Here is a 14,953-nt window from a genome sequence, read left to right as displayed (position 1 = left end):
ACAAAACTTAATGAAAAATTAAACAATGGAAAATCTGGAATGGAATAATGGCAGTATTATGAAAAGGATAGATTGCTGCTCACCATACAGCACAGATGTTGAGTCACAGACAGGCACAGCCAAAAGACTACTAAACACACTAGCTTTTGGAGCCCCAGCAACCAGACAGTGTTCATGGGTGTGTGAGCTGCGTTTGTGTGAATGTGTATGTATGTTGTCTATTTCAGAAAAAGGCCTTCTGGCCGAAAGCTTGCGTGTTTAGTAGTCTTTTTGTTGCACTGTCTGCATCTCAACATCTCTGCTATATGGTGAATAAAAATCTATCCTTTTCATAATTTTATGTAAATGGATAGATAAAAAATCTACTCACCAAGTGGTGGCAGGAGGACATGCACACAAAAGGGTTTAACCTTTACAAGCTTTCAGAGCCAGTGGCTCCTTCTGGCAGAAAAGTTGAAGGGAGAGGAAGAGGAGTGAAGGAAAAGGACTGGAGAGGTTTAGGGAAAGGGGTATAGTTCAGAAAAGTCACCCAGAACCCTGGGTCAGGGGAGGTTTACCAGAGGGGTTGAGAAGGAAGGATTAATTGTTGGGGACTGCAACAGACTAGATTTGAAAACATGAGAGCTTAAATGTGGAAGACAGGATAAATATGCAAGACAGAGATTACTACTACAGCACCATGCACAAGAGTGAAAAGCTAAGTGCATTGTATGTAACAGAGGTGGGAGGGGAAATGGCGAAAAGTAGACAGGTCAGAAAATGAAAGATGTAAAAAACTATAGTGGAGTGAAGAAAGGAGTAGTTACTCAAAAAAAAAAAAAAACTGAGACGGAAGGAATTAACATAAGTTACAGCCAGGTGGGTGATGAGAACCAAAGACATGTTGTAGTGCTAGTTCCCACCTGTGAAGCTCAGAGAAACAGGTATCTGGAGGAAGAATCCAGACGACGCCTGTGGTGGAACAGGCACCAAGGTCATGACTGTCATGTTGTAGAGCATGCTCTGCAACAGGATATTCTGTGTTGCCTGTATACACTTTCTGCCTATTTTTCACTCTTATTAACTCATGCACAATGTTTTAGTAGTAATCTGTGTCTTGCATATTTACCCTGTTTTCCACCTTTAAGCTCTCAGGTTTTCAAATCCTATCCATTACAGTCCCCAACAATCAGTCTTTCCTTCTCATCCTATCTGGTAAGTATCCCCTGACCCGGGGTTCTGGGTGACTTTTCTGAACTGTACCCCTTTCCCTAAACCTCTCCATCCTTCTCCTGTACCCCTCTTCCTTCTCCTTCTCCTTCAACTCTTCTACCAGAAGAAGAAGAAGAATCCACTGGTTCTAAAAGCTTGAAAAAGTTAAACCATCGTGTGTGTGTTCCCTGCCGCCACATGGTGAACAGATTTTTTTATCTATCCATTTACATTATATTGTCAGTAATTGATCTTTTCATAATGTTGTTGTATCTGAATGGAAAGAGTTATATGGTACAAGCTGTCATATGCATGAAAATGGCAGTGTATTCACACAAGATGCTACTATTCAAGTGATTTATAAATTATACTGTTTGTGCACATAAAATAGGAAAAATGTACAAAGATATAATGCTGACCAAAGAATAAAGCTGGGGACAGAGTCATACTGCTTGGATGTCAAACTGCTCGCCACTCTTTGGCGGGCTTGTGCTTAGCTACCACAGGGCCCCAGCCTTTGCAGCATCTTTTTGCTTCCATGCTGCATGTCTATCCTCTTCCTATTTGTTTTCTCTCCCTTGGGGAACATGTCAGGAGCGTTTTTGGGAATGTTGCACATTGTCTGTAGCTGACGTAAGAAGTCTCACCACTGTTTTTCGTTCCCTTTTCCTTTCTTCGTTCACCTTCTCCTATCCTTCCTCTGCTTCGGTATTTGAGGCTCCTCTTTTTCTTCTTCCTCCCTGTGTGGTCCTGAAGGCCTGCCCACATGTATAATGTGTAACTGGTGACTGGATAACGCATAATTTCCAGCCCCAGTTCAACAGGTAGGGTTCACACGGCTGCTACCTTCCCAAATTGCTGATAGGTCCCTCTTATCAGGTGTTCGGGAGGTGTGGCCTGGGGTGTGAACAGTCACCTGAGGCGGGTCTGCCCCCTTGTGAAGGGGGCGTTCCGGTTGGTAGGAGCACACCATCGGAGACGCTGGCAGTCGTGGGGGATTTATTGGCAATCAGCCAGTCATCATCTTTGCAGTCCTCATCTACCAAATGTAAATGGAATGAAGTTCCCGATTCAAAGACCCTCCCATCTGCATCACAGTTCCTCGTGGTTTCACATACTGAAGACGGTCAGTCTTTCGCAATGGTAAATCCGTTTATTGTTCAGAAAGGTGTTGATGCAGTTGCCAGCTCTGAGCAATCCTGCTTTCATTTTTGGAATGTCAGTTTGCTTTTAGAGACTACTTCTGATTCTCAAGCAGAACTACTGCTTGCCGCTTCGCTTCTCCACAGCTATCCTGTTCATGTTGAGGCCCATAGAACTCTGAATTCTTCCCGTGGTGTTATTTACACTAAGCTGCTCTACAGTCTGACCGAGGCTGAAATCCAAACATACCTCTCTGATTGGGGTATCATTGCCGTCCATCGGGTAATGAAAAAGGTAGATGCCTCCTTAGTGCCCACACCCACTCTTTTACTCGCCTGTGATAGGGTGGTGCTTCCGTCCTAGATCAAAGCAGGCTATGAAGTTATCACAGTCCGACCATACATTCCGAACCTGATGTGCTGATACCAGTGTCATCATTTCAGCCACACTCAAATGTCTTGTCAACACCCAGCCAAATGTGTAATCTGTGGTAGGGATACGCATGAGGACGATTTTCCGCCTCCTTCTCCCCACTGTATCAACTGCAATGGCAACCACGTACCTTCTCTCAAGATTGTCCTATTATCTTGATGAGTGGGCTGTCCAACAGATCTGGGTAAAGGAAAATGTGCCTTACCCAGTCAGTCGCGAGATGCTGGCTAGTCCGAAACCCTGCATTATACTGTCTGGCACTTTCAGTACTGTTCTTCCTACATCTTGCTCCATGAAGAATATGGCCACGCAGACGTGACCTCAAATTCAGCTCCGAGGTGGCGAAATTGCCCAGTATCACGGTAGCATCGCCGTCCCCTCATCCAGCTGTGCAACAAGCTATCAAATGCTTGCTTCATGGGTCAGAGTCACCAGCTACACAATCAGCAGGCCAGAAAGGATGGAAGGAATATTCCCATGAAGAGATCCTATGTCCCACCAGCCAGCTGACAACCAAGTCTTCCTCTGCTAACTGGAAAGGCTTGAAGAAGTCCAACAAAGCCAAACAGTCTTCTCCTTCACCAACTCGAAGATCATCTTTGACAGTGTCGCCACGTAATACCTTCACCTCCATGTCGCCGGTGCACACCTCCAACCGTTTTTCTGCATTGGACTCTGCAGGCCGACAGCACAAGAAAGCTGACACTTGTGTGGACCTCCAGGGAGCAGGATCCTCCTGCCTCTGTACCCTGTAGCAGCAAGTCTTCGTAGGCTGGCTCTCGGCAGCTGCTGAGGTGACACCCCTTCATTTTTTCCTCATCATGACTCTCCTCCAGTGGAACCTTCATGGCCTTCGATCCAAAAAAGAGGATTTATGGTTGCTTTTAGAATTGCAGCGTCCACCTGTACTCCGCCTTCAGGAAACAAAATTGTATCCTCATGACCACTTTGAGCTTTCACATTTCTTCCCAGTCCGTTTTGACCTTACCCCCTGAGGTCGGTCCATCTCATTGGGGGTGTCATGCTGCTCATATGGGATGACATTCGTAGTCAGCCCATCTCCCTGACTACTCGCCTTCAAGCTTTTGCAGTTCACCTTTTCCTTCCTCGGTTGACCTTTTCCCTTTGTACCATTTACATCCCTCCATCTTTTGATGTCACCAGGGCACACTTCCTCCAGTTTACTGGGCAGCTACCTTACCCATTTCTGCTGCTCAGTCACTGTAATGCGCACCATTCCCTTTGAGGTTCCCCCTGAACCTGTCGGAGAGGTGCCCTCTTGGCTGGCCTTAATCAACTTAAACTCTTCTGCCTTAACATAGGAGCAAAACATCGTCTCGAGTGGTCTGTTTTCTCTGACACCTATTCAAGTGACCATTTTCCGTATGCTATCTGTTTCCTGACTCCTACCCCACCTTAATGCGCACCCAAATGGCAGCTTGCTAAGGCCAACAAGTAAGTGGCTTTACTCCTCCCTGGTGACCATCGATGAACAAAATTTCCCCAGTTGTGATGACCAGGTGGAATATCTTACAGACATATCCTTACCGCTGCAGAATATTCCATTCCTCTCACTTGCTCTTTACGACGCCATGTCCCAGTCCCTTGTTGGACTGAGGCATGCCGTGATGCAATTCGCATGCAGAGACACACACTTTGTGTTTTTAAATATCATCCTACGATTCCAAACTTCATTTGTTATAATGAGATGCTTGCGCAGTGTCATCGCGTTCTTCAGGATAGCTGGATTTCATTCACTAGTTCCAGCCCTTCCTCTGATGTGTGGGCCAACCTCCGCCAACAGCTCTCTGGGACCAAAACACATTCGCTAATTTCTGGCCCGACAGTACCAGACAACGTCATTGTAAACCGTATTGCAATCTGCAACACCTTGAGCTGCCATTTTGTGGAAATTTCAAGCTCCTTCTACTATCATTTTGCCTTCCTCCATTGGAAACGAGCGGTGGGGGCTCGGGCGATACCCGTCTGTTCTCAGAATCGTGAGTGCTACTATGCCGCCTTTGCTATGAGGGAGCTAGATCATGCTCTCACTTCATCCCAATCCTCCTCCGCAGGGCCAGACACTGTTCACATTCAGGTGTTACAGCACCTGTCTCTTGTGTACAAGTATTTCTGCTTAATATATTCAAACGCATCTGGGCACAGGGCACATCTCCCAGATGCGGGCATGAAGCCACTTCCATACCCATATCTAAGCCCAGTAAGGACAAACACTTTCCCTCTAGCTACCACCGCATCTCTTTCACCAGTTGTGTTTGCAAGGTGATGGAATGTATGACTCATGCCCTGCTGGTATGGTGGCTCCAGTCTTGCAATCTACTCACCGCTGCACAATGTGGATTTCGAGTGCACTGTTCTGCAGTTGACCATCTTGTCACTTCGTCCACCCTTGTCATGAAGGGTTTTCTTCAGAAATCCCAGACTGTGGCCGTGTTCTTCGATTTGGAGAAAGCCTACAATACCTGCTGGAGGACTGGTGTAATCCATACTCTCTGCATGTGGGGCTTCCATGGTCGCCTGCCCTGTTTCCTTGAGGAATTTTTAAAAGATCGAGTTGTCAAGGTCCATGTGGGTTCTGCCTTGTCGGACACCTTTATCCAGGAAAATGGTGTGTCTCAGAGTTCCGTCTTGAGTGTAATCCTCTTTGCATCGCTATTAACCCTAAAATGGCCTTTCTCCCACTGGGTATATCCGGCTCCCTTTCTGTTAACAATTTTGCCATATATTGCAGTTCTCCACATACCTGTCTCATTGAGTGGCATCTTCAGTGATGTCTCAGTTGTCTTTAATCATGGAGCATCAACAATGGCTTTCGTTTTTCCACTGACAAAACCGTTTGTATGAATTTCTGGCAGTGTAATTGGTTTCCCCCACCATGTTTACATCTTGGGCCTGTTGCTCTTTCATTCATTGAAACAACGAAATTCCTGTGGCTCATGCTCGACAGGAAACTTTCTTGATCCTCCCACGTGTCTTACCTGGCAGCCTGCTGTACACGTTTCCTCAGTGTCCTATGTGTCTTCAACGGTACTTCCTGGGGTGCAAATCAAACCATCCTCCTCTGTTTGTACTGGTCCCTTGTCCATGCGAAACTAGACTATGGGTGCTTGTTTATGCATCTGCTCGTCCGTCCCTCTTACACCATCTCAATACTATCCACCATCGTGGCGTACATTTGGCCACTGGCGCCTTTCGCACTAGCCCAGTTGAGAGTCGGTACACAGAAGCTGCTGAACTACCACTGTCCTACTGCCATGACTTTCTCCCCAGCAGGCATGCATGCCGTTTGTCTGCCATCCATGGCCACCCATCCTATGCCTCCTTCTTTGATAGCTTCTTTGATCGCCAGTATGGGTTGCGTCCCTCTTCTGTTACCTCCTGGAATTCGCTTTCAGCTCTTGCTCTGGTAGCTTAACTTCACGCTACCTGCAAGTTTCCCGGTGGGTGTGAACCCTTCACCACCTTGGCTTCATGCGGTGGCCTGTGTTCACCTTGGCCTTCATTCACTTCCTAGGGACACTACTCCAGCCTCACTCTATCACCTTCAGTTTCATGACCTTCACATGCACCTTCGCGATAGTACCATTGTGTACACTGATAGCTCTCAGAGTGACCTTGGTGTTGGGTGTGCCTTCGTCATTGGCGCTGACATTTTTCGGTATAGGCTTCCGTCACACTGCTCAGTATTTACAGCAGAGCTCTTCGCCCAATATCAGGCCACAGAGTACACCCAGCAACACAGGCTTTTCTATTGTGACCTTTGCTCAGACTCTCAGTGCCCTTCAAAGCCTCTGTGCGCTGCACACACTTTGGCTATTTGTGTTGAACACTACACAGAAAGCGTTTGTCTGAAATTGGCCACCTTGTAGAGTTCTGTCCTTCTACAACATTCTCTGTCATGAAAATATGCAGTTATAAAAATCAGCTACCAGCCACTTTTAAGATGCAAATAGAATAAAAAACAGGAACATAGCGTGGGGAGGTCATGTTAGTTATACAACTTGCTGGTGAAATAGCACAGGCAGTAAGAGAGGACATGAATGAGTCAGCTATCTACAAATATTTGGGTGCAACAAATACCTAGAGAACATACTTTACTTGATTACTCTAGAAACATACTACAACAGCCTATGTATTGCTCACATGGGGATCATGAGGATAAGATTAGAATAATTACTGCATGCACAGAGGCAATCAGACAATTATTCTTCCCACATTCCATATGCGAGTAACAGGAAGAAACCTTAATAGCTGGTACAGTGGGATGTACTCTCTGCCATGCACTTCAGAGGTTTGCAGATTAAGGAAGTGGATGTAGATATGAAGCAGAATAATCACATGGACTGTCTTGTAAATAAGAAAACCTACATCATTTCCGACCAACAGAGCACGTCAGGTATGTGCACAGAAGATAGCAGTGTAATAGTAATGTTGAAAAATCTTAATTGGCAGACACTTAAAGATAATGTACACCTTCTTAAAAGACTTTCTTTTAGGTCCAAAAGAACAAATCATCCTCAGCCAGTTTCACATCTAGCCCATATATACGTTGCAGGCAAATAATGGCATGCACAGAACCGTACAAGCTGTCAATCTTGCCATTTTTCATTCATGAATGGAGTGGAAAGAAAAATTAAATTATGCAACTAACGCATATATGTAGGTGTATAACCTAACAAAACAATTAGAGGAAATACCAAATGTGCAAATATTGCTGTAAATTTATTCAAATCAAGATGATTATTTGGAAATCAGAATTACTCTTATCATAATATTGGTATAGGAAATATGTCCTAATTGCATAATGTCAAAATACAAAGAACCTTCAGCCTCAGAAATTCTTGAAACTGGTTTGTAAAGCTCCATTTGTCTTTCAGGGTGAACGTGCCACTGGTTATGGAGTTGCCCTCTTGCTTACATTGTTTGGTGGATTTTCAGAAGATGCGCTGCTGCGTCAGCTTGCACCATCAAAAGCCTTTTCAGATGATGTTTGTGGTACAAAGAAGATAAGAAGAAATTAAATGAATACTGATGGATGGTCCTCTGTATTAATTCTTTTCTATGATGTCACTGCCTGTTTTGTTAACATGTGTAAAGAGCTGGCTGTATTGTGTTAATCACTATTTTCACAATCAGTGTGTACTGTATGTGGCAGATGGCATTGACTAATATAGCACGACCTTTGTATTTTTGCTTACAAATGAGCCAAAATTTGTGTATTGCATGTGCTCCTCTAATTTTGGGTTTTACTTAACAAGGAATTAAAAGTTTCTCTCCAAAGTCTTTGGCATTATTTGTTTCTCCATGTTCTCCTCACTCCTTGTATACCAGGCTATTTGCGATGTCTGATTACTCAGCAGAAATACTTAGGATATTATTAGGAGTGATTTTCAGGTACAGCACATGCCTGTGTTCAGAATATGCAAGTTAGTTTTATCCTTCGAACAGTAATCAACAAAAAAAAGGACGTTTCACACTCTAAAAAACAGTGGTTGCACTTTTGGCCAATATCCCACAAATACAAACAACTATTTGCACAAAACTCTCACATAGTTAATTCTTTATGTAAAATATACTGTAGTCATTGGGATATAGCAACAATGTCACCTATTCCATACACCTTGAAATCAGTTGATCGCCCAAGGTTTTCAACTGGGGTTGAAGAGGAAAACTGCATTTGAATTCAGCAGCTGTTTCTTAACTGTTAAAAATGAAGGTACAAACTCCTAAATCACCACCAACTTTCAATGGTTTCATTGGTACTAAACCAATCAAAATGAAGAATTCCATTATTAGAGGGAATTGCTGCTTTCTGCGTGAAAGAAGACTAAATTAATTACCACACCTTTTTAAATAGAAATATTCGGCAGATGTAGCAGACATTTAAGTTATTCTTCTAATAATTTCCGGGTATGCAGCCGGATCCCGTCGACATTCTGCCACGATATTTCGGCCCAGAGACGTCCGGCCATCATCAGGTGAGTACACAACTACTGAAGAGCCCAGGTGCAGTCGCGGTATTTATGCCGAATCTCGCGCATGCGAAATGTACTGGCATCCTACAGCGCATGCGTCAGGTGTCGACATGCGCAGCATAGCCGAGTTGTACGTGCTGCCCTCGGTGGTGAAAATAAAGGTTCATCTAGTCATTGAGTATCGAATGACGCTGTCGATTCCGTTGTGATTGTATAATTTTAATAACAGGATTCCAATTTTTATCCAGCTGAAAGCCGTTGTCACGATTTATAAGATTATTGGCAAGACCTATTTCCACTGATTCCTTGATTACGGAATCCCAAAAACCGGAAACCGGGGCTAAAATTTTTGTTCCATTGTATTCCATTGAATGTCCCAATGAAATACAGTGCTCTGCTACTGCCGATTTTGACGGTTGCCGCAGACGGGTGTATCTTTCATGTTCTATACATCGTTCATGGACAGTTCTTGTCGTCTGGCCAATATATGCAGAGCCACATTCACAGGGAATTTTGTAGACGCCTGCTTTCTTCAGTTGTACTTTTTATTCAATGATGAATTCTTTGAACAAACAGACGGCGTCGCTATGGGGAGCCCTTTGTCACCTGTGGTAGCTAATCTCTTTATGGAGGACTTTGAGGAGAAAGCACTTGAGTCTGCTGTTTTAAAGCCTACGGTCTTCTGGCGGTACGTAGATGATACTTTTGCTGTATGGCCTCATGGCAGACAGGAACTGGAGAAATTCCTTCATCACTTAAACTCATTACATGAGAACATCAAATTTATGATGGAGATTGAAAAAGAGGGCACTTTACCATTTCTAGACGTGCTAGTGCGCCGTAAAATTGATGGGTCATTAGGACATTCTGTGTACAGGAAACCGACTCACACAGATCTGTATCTCCAGGCGTCAAGCTGCCATCACCCAGCACAAACAGCCGGTGTTCTCAGTACCTTAATACATCGAGCGCATATAATATCGGATGATGAAAACCTCCACGCAGAATTAGAACACTTGGAGAAGGTTTTCAAAGAGAATGGCTACACTTCTCGCCAAATAAGGAAGGCCATGCGCAACTATCATAACAAGAAGCAACGCACTGAGGACGCAGATGACGACTTTAAATCAACTGCGTTCCTTCCATACGCCGGGAATGTGTCTTCGAAAATAGGCCGATTACTGAAGAAAAATAAAATCAAGGTTATCTTCCGTCCACCAGCAAAGAACCGGGCCCTGGTTGGATCCGTTAAAGACGATTTACAACTGAAGAAAGCAGGCGTCTACAAAATTCCCTGTGAATTTGGCTCTGCATATATTGGCCAGACGACAAGAACTGTCCATGAACGATGTATAGAACATGAAAGATACACCCGTCTGCGGCAACCGTCAAAATCGGCAGTAGCAGAGCACTGTATTTCATTGGGACATTCAATGGAATACAATGGAACAAAAATTTTAGCCCAGGTTTCCGGTTTTTGGGATTCCGTAATCAAGGAATCAGTGGAAATACGTCTTGCCAATAATCTTATAAATCGTGACAACGGCTTTCAGCTGGATAAAAATTGGAATCCTGTTATTAAAATTATACAATCACAACGGAATCGACAGTGGCATTCGATACTCAATGACTAGATGAACCTTTATTTTCACCACCGAGGGCAGCACGTACAACTCGGCTATGCTGCGCATGTCGACACCTGACGCATGCGCTGTAGGATGCCAGTACATTTCGCATGCGCGAGATTCGGCATAAATACCGCGACTGCACCTGGGCTCTTCAGTAGTTGTGTACTCACCTGATGATGGCCGGACGTCTCTGGGCCGAAATATCGTGGCAGAATGTCGACAGGATCCGGCTGCATACCCGGAAATTATTAGAAGAAGAAATACGCTGGGAAAATTTCAGAAGTCACATTTAAGTTATTGCCCAACACACATAAACAAAATTTTATTGATACCAGAGTAGGAAAGTTGCTACTCACCATATAGCGGAGATGCTGAGTCGCGATAGGTACAATAAAAGGATTCACACAATTAAAGCTTTCGGCCATTTAAGGCCTGAGTGTGGTCTCTGCTCTCTGAGACTGCAGATGTGTGTGCAAGTTGCGTTTGTGTGTGTGTGTGTGTGTGTGTGTGTGTGTGTGTGTGTGTGTGTCTACTGCTGACAAAGGCCTTAATGCCCGAAAGCTTTAAATGTGTGAATCTTTTTATTGTGCTAAATGATTAATGGAAAATATCATATAAAGATGTGAAACAAATACTAACAAAGAGATAGAGGGGCTGGTCAGTACTTACCTCAGTTCAGTAGATACACAAAATAGAACAGAAAATTTATGTATCCTAGCTTTCGGAACTTTGTTCCTTCGTCAGGGAGGAGAGAGGGGAAAAAAGGGGAAGAAGGGAAAATGGATTCAGTTACTCACAACCCAGGTTATGAAGCAACAGGGGAAAGGTAAACAGGGAGGGTAGCAAAGGTGGAGGCATGGGTGTCAGAGGGAAGCCAAAGGTATTCTGTAGGTACTGTGCCAGCTTCAAACCAAAGAGGATACATACAGAAGTAAAGAGGTATATAGTTCAAAGATGAACACAACTATGTAGGATGAAAAGATGCTTCAATGGCTAAAGAGGAAAGGGAAAGAGGAGAAGACTGAAGAGTAAATGGGAGTGAAGTTGATTAATGTAGGTTCAGTCCAGGGGGATGGCGGGATGAAAGGATGTGTTGGAGTGCAAGTTCCCATCTCCGCAGTTCCAAGGGACTGGTGTTGGGTGGGAGAAGCCAAATGGCACGTACAGTGTAGCAGGTTCCTAGGTCCCTAGAATTATGCTGGAGGGCATGCTCTGCTACTGGGTATTGGACATCTCCTAGGCGGACAGTTCTTCTGTGCCCGTTCGTGCGCTCAGCCAGTTTAGTTGTCATCATGCCAATGTAAAAGGCTGTGCAGTGCAAGCATGTCAGTTGATAAATGACGTGTTGTTTCACATGTGGCCCTGCCTTGAATTGTGTATATTTTACCAGTAGTGGTTGTAGGAGGATGCATGGGACAGGTTTTGCAGCGAGGTCGGTTACAGGGGTAGGAACCGCTGGGTAGAAAAGGTGGTCTGGGAATATTGTAGGGTTTGACAAGGATGTTACGGAGGTTAGGGGGGTGACGAAAGGCAACTCTGGGTGGTGTGGGGAGAATATTGTCAAGGGATGATCTCATCAAGGGATGATCTCATTTCAGGGCTTGACTTGAGAAAGTCACATCCCTGGCAGAGTAATTTGTTGATGTATTTGAGGCCAGGATAATATTGGGTGACAAGGGGGATGCTTCTGTGTGGTCTGGGGGTAGGATTATTGTTGTTGCACGGGGAGGAATGTATTGCTTGGGAGATCTGTTTGTGGACGAGGTCTGCAGGATAGTTGCAGTGGAGGAAAGCACTGGTCAGGTTATTGGTGTAATTGTTGAGGGATTTGTCACTGGAACAGATACGTTTGCCACGAATACCTAGGCTGTATGGAAGGGAGTGTTTGATGTGGAATGGATGGCAGCTATCAAAGTGAAGGTACTGTTGTTAGTTTGTGGGTTTGATGTGGACAGAGGTGTGGATGTGAGCTTCAACAAGATGAAGGTCAACATCCAAGAAGGTGGCTTGTGTTTTGGAGAAGGACCAGGTGAAATTCAGATTTGAAAATGAGTTGAGGTTATGGAGGAAATTAAGGAGTGTTTCTTCACCATGAGTCCAGACCACAAAGATGTCATCTACAAACCTATACCATTCCAGGGGAAGCAGCTGTTGGGCCTTCAGGAAAGCCTCTTCCATGTGGCCCATGAAGAGGTTGGCACAGGACGGAGTCATCCTGGTTCCCATGGCCATTTCCCTGATTTGTTTGTAGGTCTGGCCTTCAAAAGTGAAGTAATTATGGGTGAGGATGAAGTTGGTAAGTGTGATAAGGAACGAGGTTTTTGGAAGATCTTCAGGTGGGCGTTGGGAGAGGTAGTGTTCAAGGGCAGAGAGACCATGGGTATGTGGGATGTTTGTGTAAAGGGATGTAGCATCTATGGTGACAAGAAAGGTTTCAGGTGGGAGGGGAGTGGGAATGGATTTGAGGCGTTCTAGGAAGTGGTTTGTGTCTTTGATGTAGGATGGGAGTCTGCGGGTGATAGGTTGGAGGTGTTGGTCTACCAGAGCTGAGATACATTCTGTTGGGGCTTTTGAAGCCTGCCACAATGGGACAGCCAGGATTGTTCTCTTTGTGGATTTTGGGTAATGGGTAGAAGGGAGGGGTACGTGGCTCAGGTGGAGTGAGTAGGTCTATGGAAGCCATTTTGAGGCCTTGTGAGGTACCTTAGATTTTTAGGATTTTCTGCAGCTCAGTCTGTATGGAGGGAATGGGATCCTGGGTAACAGCTTTGTAGGTTGAGGTGTCGGAGAGTTGACACAGTCCTTCTGCCACATACTCCACACAGTCAAGTACCACAGTTGTGGAGCCTTTATCCGCTGGGAGGATGACAATAGAGCGGTGTGTTTTCAGCTCCTTAATGGGACGGGATTCACCTGGGGTGATGTTGAGGGTTATTGGGATGTTCTTCAAGAAGGACTGGGAGGCAACACTTGGATGTGAGGATTGTGTCTATCACGACTCAGCATCTCCGCTATATGGTGAGTAGCAACTTTCTTTCTCTGGTATTGTTACATTTCCATTGTTTGATTCAAAATTTTATTGACTTAATTACCACCTGTGTGCCTTGGTAAGAATTTTTCCACCTCTGTTTTTTTATCACTCTCAAAAGTATATTGATATAAAAATTCCCAGTAAGTTAAAAATTAAAGCAGGGCGTACAACAGAGAACACCAAATAGATGCATGTGGTCTGTGAGTTAGGCTAAGCAAACATCTAAGACATTAATAGCTTACTGTGGTCTCAAAGAAGAGTTAAGTGTCTTAACACACATTTAACAATAAGTCACATCCTGTTGGACAGTAAGTAAATCAGAATGAACAAGTGTTAGAATAGAATACAACATGGCAAGTGAACTGAGGACAGTGTTGCGAAATGTGAGACGGCAGATTGAGTAGCAGCAAATTATTAATTAACAATTAAAATAATCAGTGTTTGACGATTCCTTCTCATCTCTTCCAGTAAGTCTCCCTTGATCCAGGGTTCTGGGTGACTTTTCCAAATTCCACCCCTTTTCCTAAACCTCTACCCCTCTTCCTTCCTCTTCAACCCTTCTGCCGGCAGAAGGAGCCACTGGCTCCGAAGGCTAGGATAAGTAAAACCTTTTTTCAAATGTCTGTGTTCTCTTGTCAGCACTTGGTGTGTAAATTATGAATTAAGATCATCACTGTCAGTAGCACCTAGTGCTCAAACCACAAGTATTAAAATGTGTACATGAAGTAGAAGAATAATCTCATTCTATGGCTCCTGTTCAATGAGTGAGCTTGAACAAGAGCAAAATCGGTTTTTTGTTAAGTGTACTAAGTATGTTTCACAGTAGTTGTGGCACTTGATTTTCTTTCAGCAGAGTTCAAATCACTCTCCAACTACTTGGATTTAAGTTTTCTGTGTTTTTCCCAAAATCATGTTAACAATTAATCCCTTCCCTGTCACTCTTCAAACACTGCTCTCTCCAATGACCTCATTATTGAGATGTCAAACTCCAAGCTTCCTTCTTGTCTTCCCTCAACACAAAATGATAGTTTGTGATCAGATTTTGTCTCTTTCCCAAGGCATAACTGGTACTGTGTTATCTAATCTATCTATGTATCTTGAAACCATTTTATGAAAAAGGATGGGCTGCTGCTCTCTGTAAAGATGACATGGGCCATCTGGAGCCTCCACACCTGATTTATTGTGCTATGCAAATGGGAGTTACTCTGTACAACATATTCTCCACTCCTGAAATCATCCCAGCCTCAGCCAGCACTAACCCATGGTTTCCACACTCCCCCCCCAACCAACTGTTGCTGCCCCATCTGTCGTGTTACTTCCTTACAAGTCACCTTCCTTCATTCTCATTACGTACTGTTACCTGCCGGCACGCACCCATCAGTCTTTTCCCCTTCTCTGCCTCTCTTCTATATGCTCCCCATTTTCCCCTGTTCTCCCTCCTCCACAGCCTCTTGATGCTGTGCCTGGCAGCCCTGCCCTGCCACTTGTAGTCCCTGTACACTCCACCAAACACTGCCAGTTCTTGTTTCCCC

The 14,953-nt window shown here is 44.4% G+C and overlaps 1 protein-coding gene across 3 annotated transcripts in view; it reads left to right on the top strand.

The window, feature by feature from the left end:
* Positions 1 to 8,067, top strand: part of LOC124802567 (probable aminopeptidase NPEPL1) — a 49,877-nt gene extending 41,810 nt beyond the window's left edge. For all 3 annotated transcript variants that reach the window (XM_047263436.1, XM_047263438.1, XM_047263437.1), the window contains exon 10: positions 7,665 to 8,067. In XM_047263436.1, coding sequence (XP_047119392.1) covers positions 7,665 to 7,808 — 144 coding nt within the window. In that variant the 3' untranslated portion in view covers positions 7,809 to 8,067. The remainder of the gene's footprint in view (positions 1 to 7,664) is intronic.
* Positions 8,068 to 14,953: the final 6,886 nt, after the last annotated feature.

This window comes from Schistocerca piceifrons, chromosome 6 (genome assembly GCF_021461385.2).
Source record: "Schistocerca piceifrons isolate TAMUIC-IGC-003096 chromosome 6, iqSchPice1.1, whole genome shotgun sequence".
NCBI lineage: Eukaryota > Metazoa > Arthropoda > Insecta > Orthoptera > Acrididae > Schistocerca > Schistocerca piceifrons.
Note: the sequence above shows the minus strand (reverse complement) of the source record. Positions and strands in the feature narration are given on the sequence as shown.